The sequence below is a fragment of the Coffea arabica genome, chromosome 2c (genome assembly GCF_036785885.1).
Source record: "Coffea arabica cultivar ET-39 chromosome 2c, Coffea Arabica ET-39 HiFi, whole genome shotgun sequence".
Lineage (NCBI taxonomy): Eukaryota > Viridiplantae > Streptophyta > Magnoliopsida > Gentianales > Rubiaceae > Coffea > Coffea arabica.
Window position 1 is genome coordinate 6192550 of NC_092312.1, and position 10857 is coordinate 6203406.

Consider the following 10857-nt stretch of genomic DNA (forward strand, 5'->3'; position numbering starts at 1 on the left):
TCAAATTACCAAATTTTAAGTGGAGAGGAGCAAAGCTAAAGCGCTAACCTCAAGATTCTAAGGAGGATTTCAACAGGAAGCGTAGGCTTGCCACGTGGGGAGAAGGCAATCTTGAGTGTGTGGCGGTTAAGAATTCGAAAGCCAATCCTTTGGACTTCAATTTCTGTACACTCAATTACGCCTATAAGTTCCCCTCTCTCCTATATCCTCGCTGGTCATATCGTTAATAAGCACCGGCTCCTCCACTCCCACCCTTCACTTTGCACTTTCAAAACCTTCCATCTCTCACTCTCCTTCTCAGCCAGTGGGATCACAAATAACAATGGCAGCCGCCGTCTCCTCAATCGGAGCTGTCAACTTTGCCCCGGTACCTCATCTTTTCCTTTTCTCTCTAATACCTTTTGGGATTTCAAAATCATCAAGTTAAGTACATGTATGGTTCGCTGTGTTTATACCGGTTGATTGCTTGAAATTTGATTATTCTAACATAATATAACTTAATTAGTCTTCTAAGTACTTGCCTGAGTAATACTCATGTCTAACTTGAATACCTTTTGTCCTGGAAAATACTTTGGGGGGTTAAAGTATCCACTCCAGTTCGTATAACTATCTACTCTTGAAGATGGTACTGATTTTAAGAAAGACAACGATCAGATTCCATGCATGTACTTCTATTTAAACAAGCGTACTTGTCTCAGGACTAGTTGTGTGCTAAGACAGGATTGGAACCATTGATGATAAAAGTTAACAACTTAAATGGGATCAAGATGAAGTGTTCTGGTTTTAGTTGAAGCAAGAGTAGCCATCGATTAGAGTTCTAGCTCAATTGGAATGAAGTCGCATGTGACGCTGCTTTTTGTTTCTCGATCTGCTTAACCTTCTACTGATACGTGGTTTTGGTAGTATTTTACTAGTGATTGACAAGGTTTGGATTTGGTTGATATGCGTACAGCTCAACCTGAATGGCTCTGGAGCTGGAGCTGCGGTTCCTAGCTCAGCCTTCTTCGGCAGCAGCCTGAAGAAGGTGAACTCATCCTACACAGCCCCAAAGGTTTCACCGGGAAACTTTAAAATCGTGGCTACTGAGATTGACGAGGGTAAGCAGACCGAGACGGACAGATGGAAGGGCCTAGGCACTGATACCTCTGATGATCAACAAGACATCACCAGAGGAAAGGGTATGGTTGATTCTCTCTTCCAAGCCCCCTCGGGAACGGGAACCCACTATGCTGTCCTCAGCTCTTACGAATACCTCAGTCAGGGACTTCGCACGTAAGAGTACTATTAAAACTAATCCTCACTTACTATGAGATTGGAATTCAAAGTATTAACTCACTAATCATGCTGAGCTGCTGCCTGCTGCAGATACAATTTGGACAACACCATGGACGGTTTGTACATCGCTCCTGCCTTCATGGACAAGCTCGTTGTTCACATAACCAAGAACTACATGTCCTTGCCTGGCATCAAGGTAAATGTACTTGATATCATATAGTATTAATGTGAAGCATTATGTATGTAACCCGTACTCATCATAGTAATGGCTAATCGCACTATCGCAGACTCCGATAAGTGGAACTGTACTACTTTACGCAGCCACGTGTAATAAAAATAAAATATTTTCTAAATAAACAATTTTAACCTCCACACTAGTACGCAAAGGACATTCGTAATTAACTGGTGAGTATCGATTTTATTAAAATACCTCCTTCAGTACTGAACCATCTTTTAACAAGATCCATCACCTAAGTAGTCTCTGTAATTGCCGTGCCATGGAAAGTTGATAGTTTCCCCCTTATTGTGTAATAGGTCCCCCTCATCCTGGGTGTCTGGGGAGGCAAAGGTCAAGGAAAATCTTTCCAGTGTGAGCTCGTCTTTGCCAAGATGGGAATCAAGTGAGTTTTATATAGTTGTTCTTGTTTTCATAGTTCAAGTTCTCCACAAGAAAAATGTGGAGGTCGGTTCATAGGTTGAGTACAAAAACACGAGTCTTGAGTTACTGGGGTTAATTATTGATTGGGTTTTTCAGCCCTATCATGATGAGTGCCGGAGAACTGGAAAGCGGAAATGCAGGAGAGCCAGCCAAGCTTATCAGGCAAAGATACAGGGAAGCAGCTGACATTATCAGGAAGGGAAAAATGTGCTGTCTCTTCATCAACGATCTTGATGCCGGTGCTGGTCGTCTCGGTGGAACTACACAATACACTGTTAACAACCAGATGGTTAACGCCACCCTCATGAACATTGCTGATAACCCCACCTGTGTCCAACTCCCCGGTATGTACAACAAAGAAGAGAACCCCCGTGTGCCCATCATTGTCACCGGTAATGATTTCTCCACCTTGTATGCTCCCCTTATCCGTGATGGTCGTATGGAGAAATTCTACTGGGCACCAACCCGCGACGATCGTATTGGTGTCTGCACCGGTATTTTCCGAGCTGACAATGTTCCTCATGAAGATATTGTCAAACTTGTCGACACTTTCCCTGGTCAATCCATTGGTGAGTTGGGAACTGGATATACATTAATTAAACTAGGTAGGGCTGGCATCTTAATCTCATTTTCGGTTTGAAAACTGATATTGGACGACTGTCGTGCAGATTTCTTTGGTGCATTGAGGGCAAGAGTGTACGATGATGAAGTGAGGAAGTGGGTTTCCGGTGTTGGAGTGGACAAAGTTGGGAAAAAGCTCGTGAACTCAAGGGAAGGCCCTCCACAGTTCGAGAAGCCTGCCATGACCTTGGAGAAACTCCTCGAGTACGGCAACATGCTCGTCCAAGAGCAGGAGAACGTGAAGAGGGTCCAATTGGCTGACAAGTACTTGAACGAGGCCGCTCTTGGTGATGCCAACGAGGATGCTCTTAAGAGTGGAAGTTTCTACGGTTAGCTTTCTTGATCCTAGCTACAGGCCTTGATAGGAGGTTTGCTTCTTTTTCTTTATGCAAAAGGTGATGATCATGTGCAATTGGAAAACGTAGTAGGAGAAATTTCTCTCCTAAACATTGGTTTCCTGTTTTTTGTTTCCCCCTTCTTCTACTCAGGCAAAGCAGCTCAGCAAGTGGGTGTTCCAGTTCCTGAAGGATGCACTGACCCTAATGCTAACAACTTTGATCCCACTGCAAGGAGTGATGATGGAAGCTGCTTATATACTCTCTAGGCCTTTCGGGGGAAGCAACCAATTAATCGACGCAGGAGTAATTTATAAGCGCGCAAAGGAGTCAAAAATAAATCGTTGTCGCCTCTGTTTCTTTATGGATTACCGTCCTGTAATTTTGTGTCAAAGTATGTTATACACTCGTCTCATCCTCGAATTCGGATTTTTGTGTATTTCTCTCTCTCTTATTCAAGACTTTTTTTTTTTTTGGGGGGGGAAGCTTAATGAGGAGGTTTCGTTCATGTTAAATCTGCAAGAACTGCAACCAGACCTTTCTCCCCGGTTCCCAGTCAAGACTTAATCTAATGTTTGTGTCTGATTTATTAAGCAAGAAAGTTCGTCTCCACTCATGTATTGCGTTCTTCAGCATTTTGTTTTCGCTGCTTGTGAATAATGATGAAGAGGGACAGAGTAAATTTAAGATTAAAATTGATCCGTCAGAGAATATCTCGCGGAGAAGGTAGTGTTTTTTTTGAAGGATGCGGAGAAAGAGTTCAAAACCGGTGCTCCGAATGTAAGTTCGAAAATTTCAATTACTATTTTGATATTTTGATGAGCTGGCTACTCTAACCTTCTGTCAAATGAATACTTCATCGTTTTGTCATGTGGCCAAATTTAATTTTCTATTCGAACCATTATTAAGTACTTTAGTTTTGGTAGCAATCAATTCTATGTTTGATTTTTCACCCAATTATACTCTTCTCTTTTTTCACTTCTGTAACTATAGGAACTTTTAATCAATCATTTACTTTTTTTTTTATTTTATATGCGTTTGTATTAATTATGCCTTTCTAAACTTTTTTGTCAGTCACTTCATAGTAGTATCTCAATTTTTTTTTATTCTTTACCAATCACCTTTTCTATTCTTATTATTTGGTCTGATTAGATATTATAATTACTAAAATTGAATAATTTGAACTCTTTCTAAAATTCGATCTCAGTTCCCTATCTTTTCGCTACGTGCCAAATTTAATGTTTTATTTGAGTAGCTTTTTGAGTATTTTATTTTTGGTAACAATCAATTCTATTTTTATTTTTTCATGCACTTATCCTTTTTTTCTTTTTTACTTCCTTAACTATAGCAACTTTCAAAACTTTATAGTATTTTGCTTTTTGACAACAATCAAATCTATCTTTATTTTTTCACATGCTTATTCTCTTTTCCTTTTTTTTTTTTTTTTTACTTTCTTAACTATTGCAATTCTCAATCAATCTTTTAATTTCAAGCATCTCATAATTTTCTTTTTTTTAAATATTTTTTGATCACATTTTTTTCCCTTGTTATTTGGTTTGGTTATATATTACTAATAGTTTCTTTATTTTGCATTTAGCAACACAATTAATATCGCAACATCAATTTTGAAAGTCCAAATGTTTATTTAAGTAGATAGAGTATTTTTTGATTAACTATTCAAATATAGTTTGAGAATGAAAAAAGGATATAGTATATGTACGTGAAACTTAAAATGAACCAAATTCTAAACAAGAATAGAGTTAGGTAAGAATACTGAACAAAATATTGTAACAATCAACATAAAGTTAAGGTTATCAATCAAACTAATAGTGAGCAAATTGTATCAAAATTCAATCTAAAATTAATTTAGGAACTAATATAGTCTATTAGACCCGTGCATATTTTGGGGCAATATTTTTAGTAAGAAGGAAAGAAATATCATAATGTGTTCAATAATATTTCATTATTTTCCCATGAAAAGATAATAAAATAAAAGATTAAAAGAAAGAGAGAAAAAAAAGCTGTATATTGTTTTCATTAATTGAAAATGTAAAGTTCAAAAATAAAATTATTACTTTCATTACATAACTATGGAATTTTATGAACCTCTCATGGTTGAACATCCAAAGCCATGACTTTGTATTCCTTAGTTTTCTTGGGGATGAACCTCCCCTACTTTCAACTAATGGAGAGAAATTAACCAAATTTGTCATAAATGTACTTCAATGTCTCCAAAATGCCCTCATAATGACATAAGCAGATTTTTTCCCAAAAAAAAAAAAAAAAGATTACAATTGTGAAAATTTGATGACACTTAATTCCATGTGTAGCCATAAAATTTGCTAGCCATCCAATGAAGACCGGAAGACCCCTAACTTTTACATAAAATCAAAGGCGAGATAAGTGTAATGTACCCATTTTATTAAATATCAGCGATTGGTTAACACGTTTCTATTATTCCTTTATCTTTCAGGCCAGTGGGGTCATTCCCAAAGTGCAGTGTCCAGTTTTTTGCAGCTTTAGCCAGGCAGAGCAAAAACTGGGTAGATCACTCAGAGAAATTTTCCTATATTTGGCAAAAGCAGACCGAACTTAGAAAGGCCTCAAATTGAGAGTAAGATTTAAGATTAGGGAGAATATTGATGTGGATGCAAGAAAACAATGAGCATTCTTTGATTAGGCACCTTGAAATCGTGGATAAAACTAGAGAAAGTATGCAACGCAGAAAAGTAGCAAGAATCAAAAGCACAGTGGAATTGCAAAATTGGAGGGGGAAGCAAATTAAACTTCATCTTGCATGCGCGATGATATTTGTTGATTGTTTGGATCAAAAGCACAATGGGAAGGTTTAAAATCAATCAATGTAGAGAAAAATGTGACCGGTCGAGCATGGCGCAGCGCATGCAGCTGGGGAATTAATGCTTCCTGAACACGATGTTTATAGTGAAAACAATTTGGTAAATGGTTAGGCAAACTCAAAGTTGTCGTGCAGGTGTTATCTGTGTCCAGATTCCTGGGTTCTGCATGTCTTATTCAAACTGCCTAGTCCAAAAAATTTCCAGCTTAGTACCTTGCACGTTGCCTGTTTAAGTTAGCACTTATCCATTGTTCCTTTCTAACTTTGCTCAACGCACGAAACTTAACCTTAGAAATAAGGGTAATATCAGAAAGGTTTCTCTTAATATCACTTGGCACCTATAAGGTTTCAAAAATATCACTTACTTTCTTTACTTTTGTTATTTGTGTAACAAAATTTTTAAAAACCTTGAACTACCCTTTCACTTGCTAAATAAAAATATTCCTAAATCACATTGTTCACTTCAAGAAAACCATCACCTCAAAAACAATCTCTCGTAGTACTATCACATTACAATACTATACCTCATAAAAATATAAATTTGAAAAATAAAAAAAGAAATTTGAAAAGAAATTAGTTGCATCAATTTAATTTTATATGTTCAAAATCGATTCCTATGAATTTATATTTTTTTTCTAATAACTTCTCAACCCTTATTCAAACCATTAAACTGTACCAATCATTATAAAAATCAACTCAAAATAAGCAAATAAGTCATACCCCACTTTATCACAATCATAAAAAGTAAAAAATAAACAAATTTTAATTTGTTATAATTTACAAATAAAATATTGCATAGTAATCCAAAAAATATGAGTTGGAGAAAATGATGAGAAAAAGGAAAAAAAAAAGAAGAAAATGACTTTCTTTTTTTTTTTTTTTAATTTTTGAGCTCTATTTATTTGATATATTATGAATTATGTGTCAAGTGAAGGTTAATATAGTCTTTTTACAATTGTGTGATATTTCTAAAATCTCAAGGTGCTAAGTGACATTAAGAGAAATCTCAAGAGAGGTTTCTGATATTGTCCCTAGAAATAATAAAAAAGCTTCTCACTTTTTTTTTTTTAATAAGGGAACTCATAATCGCTATCTAAGAGTGTGCACAGGATAAATCCAGTTTCATATAATAATCCGTCAATCACACGGAGGGATAAAACACACTAGACAAATCTTGTGTGGCGGATAGATGTTCCAAAAGAGGTTTAAACCTTAATTGGTAGAAATATATAACGCCAACTCTATCATGTCGGCTAACTCAAGAAACAAAAAGCCTCTCACATTGTTTTGCCTTCACGACGAAACACGTGTCAAGCGTCAAGATTCTTTCCAAATTAGATTTTAACACAATTTGGGCTTTTTCCCAACCTTGAATACGATAGTTCCTGTTATTTTTTATTCTACAATTTGAGAAAGAATGGTCGAAAAGAAATTCAAACTGGTTATGAACAACATTACAATATTTAAACCTGTGTAAATGATATAGCATATCTAACTTCTGCCTTTGAAATGCCAAGAAAGTCGGCCAAAGTAAAGAAGTTTTGTTTATCCAAAGCAAGCATTAATGTTCATCTCATCAGCATCCGGCAACCGCAAAGCTGAAGACGTCAAATGCGCGCACTTCAATGGACTGAGACTTTTGTTTTTGGTCGAGCACAGAAGTGAAATTGCGGATAAAACTGAAGCTGTTGCTCAAGCCGAATAATATACTATATAATTACACAAAAAATGGTTTTTATGGACGTGTTTTCATTTACTCATCAAAAGGGAGGAAGAAGGTTAGGGGATAGATAAAAAGCTACATACAGGATGGCTATACCATTATTTCAAAAAATTTTGGATAATAACTCTCTTCTGGTTTTCGAATTATCGTTTGAAATTGGAAAACAATGGCAGAATCCGATCCAATAGTTAACCGGTTGATACTTTGTAGCGCTGTTTTATAATTGGTTTTATTTTAATTTCAAAAGAAGTGCAAAGCAAAGGGAAAAAGTTACAATTGGTTTTATTTTAATTTCAAAAAAAATGCAAAGCAAGTTGTGTGGATATTATATAATAACGATAGCATTTCTTTAATCTAATCTGATAAAATTAAAAATTTTATAGAAAAAAATCACTAAAAATAATCGTATATCCCGTAAGAATTGATTCGAACACTTCTGTATAAAAAATAAAAATCATATACGATAACAATTTGATAGGAGCCCAGAGTTGAACCTTTGTCCTAGCAAGTTTTTGGCAGCGACCAATAGGAGAAAGGGCTGGTGGTTGTGAACTTTTTGTAGTCAGCTTAAGAAAGTTGTGTTGAAATTGGGTAGTCAATTCAACTTTTTGACTGACGAGGTCATCATTTATATTAGCACTATGAATTAGTGTATTCGAACTCTTACTTTCGTTCTTAGCACTATCATTTACTACATTCGAATTCTTACTTTTATTCCTAAACTTGAAAAGAAACACTTCGAAAAAAATATATATATATTGTAGCAACTTAATATATGTAAAATAAAAAATAAGTGCACGAAAAAAGTAAAATTTTTTTTTAGAAAAAATGACTTTCCAAACAAAGTCTTAATTTCTTAAACTATAAGATTTGTCACGCTTTGCTTCCTAAAATATAGAACTTATCCACTATGGTCCCTAAAGTATGAAATTTATTCTAGTTTAATTCATAAAATATATTCACTGAGGCATAAAATCTGCCTCAATTTCTTAATGACATTACCTAAGTGGAATAAATTTTATAATTTAGGAACTAAAGTGTTCTATTTTTAAATTTATGAACTAATGTGGGAATTTAGGTATAACTAAAGGGGGCAAATAAAAATAACCTCCTATCAATTCTATACTAATTAAGTAGGTACTAATAGAGACAGTGGCGGATCATTATTCATTGGATGGAGGACTTAAAGTTAAGCGGGAAACTTTAGGGTGTGTTTGGATTGCTTGTTTCCGTCGAAAAATATTGTCGTTTTCCGTGATCACATTTCCCTATCACCTTTTTTCCTCACATTTATCAAATCGTTACAGTAATTTTTTCATGAAAAATGATGGAAAATACAATCCAAACACACCCTTAACCAACTTCGAAGGAGCCCGCTTGCCAGCCAGATGAGATTTGGGGAAAAAAAATATTTATAACCTTGTTGTTGTAGGCAGAAAATCTAAGTAACTTTTTACAAATTCTGAAAAGATCCATGGCATAATCATTCGGGAAAAAGAAAAGATCTTCAACCCACCATGTAACATAATTGCAATAACTGTAAATGATTTTCCAAATCTACTTATTCAAAATATGTTATCATTTTAAGATTCCACATAAATTTGAATCTTGAAAAAGAATATCATGAAAACCCATCGTCTAGTTAAATGGCACCATGCTTGGTGAGGATGGCGATGCAAAAAATTCCGTGCGCATTCATTCTTTGACTAGGCAGTAGGCACCTTCAAAATCAAAACTGGAGAAAGTATGCAATGCAAAAAAGTCGCCAAGAATCAAAAGCACAACGGAATTACAGATATAATAAAGAAAAACAAACAGAACTTTATTTTGTTTGGATTGTATTTTTTTTTTTTGTAGAAAAATTATTAGAACGATTTGATATGTGTGAAATAAAAAAGTGATTGAAAAATGTGTTCACGGAAAACATTGCAATTTCCAAACAAAGCTTATATATAGTATTTTATGCAATTCGAGACTGAGTAGTTGAAAAGAACAGAGGACAAACAACTTGCTAAAGTATAGTTATAATACACAATAACAAAGCTTATTTTCCGACTAGAAAGTCAAGGAAAAGCTGATAGTTTGTTTATCTAACCCCAATAGCGATTGGTAATCATATTCTTTTGAAAGCAAAACGAAGAAATTTTATGTGCTCTGCACTTTTATTTCAACGCCAGAGTTTGGCTGTCTAAGGAACCCTCCACATGACGACTTGATGACTCAAGTCACGCAAAATTACTCCAAGCTTTTCTATTTTGGTTGAACATGAAAAACCCAGGAGAAAAAACGTCAGGTTTGTTTGGACAGTGTATTATTTGAAATATTTTATTATTTAGAATAATTACTGTAGTACTTTTTTGTGATGTGATGTATGCGAGATAAAAAAGTGATTGAAAATATAAAAAGTAAATTGAAAAATGTGTTTACGATGCAAGCGCTTTTTTGCTTTCAAGGAAGAAAATAAATGAACCCTCAAATCGAGCGGTCAAAAAATGGAGAGCCGACTTCCGGTTATTTAACAAATTAAATGTTAAAACAATCCACCAATCTCCCTATTATAGAGGACAAAAAATTTTGATTAAGACGACTTTTATAGTTGATCGTTATTTGATGTCTTTAAGGAGTCAGCCATATCACGACTGGAACAATAGTCCTTGCACCGGAACTCTCGAAATTGTAATAGTAACAACTTATTTCAGGGGAGCAGCAGCCAACCCCGAGAAGGTCCACAAATTTTGAAAGGAGGGTTGGGTGTGATAGAATGTAGCAGAAACAGTCAAGCATCTATTGATCAAAATCAGCTGCCCCCTCTTTCATGAAACCATGTCCTTGCACTCCAGGACACTCCATGTGTTGAATTGAAGGAAGCTGTGTCGGTCTGACTTGGGCAGGGCCGTCACTAACTCATTTCAACTCCAATCTAATCTTCTTCTTAAAAAGGTACGTAGGCTGGTCTTGGTTGGTCTCGTTAAAAATATCATGCACTTCCATTTTGAGATGTCTCGGAATGTTTATTGCATTATTTTATAAAAAAATAAAATTATTTTTAATCTCTTTTTTCGATATCATTTTTATCTTTATTTTGTCTCGTTTTTAGAGCTGTTAATCGAGCCGAGTATTTGGCTGTCGAGCTCGACTCGAGTTTAATTCGAGCTGAGCTCGACTCGAGCTCGTTAGGAAAACGAGCTTTAAAATGTGTTCGAACTCGACTCGTTAAATGTACATGTGACTCGAATTCGAGCTCGAGCTCGAACTTGACTCGTTTATCATAAACGAGTCGAGTTTCACGAGCTTGAGCTAACAAACCAGTCGAGTTTCACGAGCTCGAGCTCGAACTTGACTCGTTTATCACAAACGAGTCGAGTTTCACGAGTTCGAGCTAACAAAC

General features: G+C 35.5%; 1 protein-coding gene across 2 annotated transcripts; it reads left to right on the forward strand.

Annotated features, from left to right (window-relative positions):
* The first annotated feature begins 207 nt into the window (after positions 1–207).
* Positions 208–3312, forward strand: LOC113725440 (ribulose bisphosphate carboxylase/oxygenase activase, chloroplastic). Of its 2 annotated transcripts, none has more exons than XM_027248588.2 (7): positions 208–367; positions 953–1272; positions 1366–1471; positions 1810–1895; positions 2030–2502; positions 2602–2922; positions 3043–3312. In XM_027248588.2, the coding sequence occupies exons 1-6, from the start codon at positions 323–325 to the stop codon at positions 2886–2888; spliced, it is 1317 nt and encodes a 438-aa protein (XP_027104389.1). In that variant the 5' UTR covers positions 208–322; the 3' UTR covers positions 2889–2922; positions 3043–3312. The 2 variants fall into 2 exon arrangements, with proteins under 2 accessions (XP_027104389.1, XP_027104388.1); XM_027248587.2 differs by having other exon boundaries at positions 2602–2883.
* The last annotated feature ends 7545 nt before the right edge of the window (positions 3313–10857 follow it).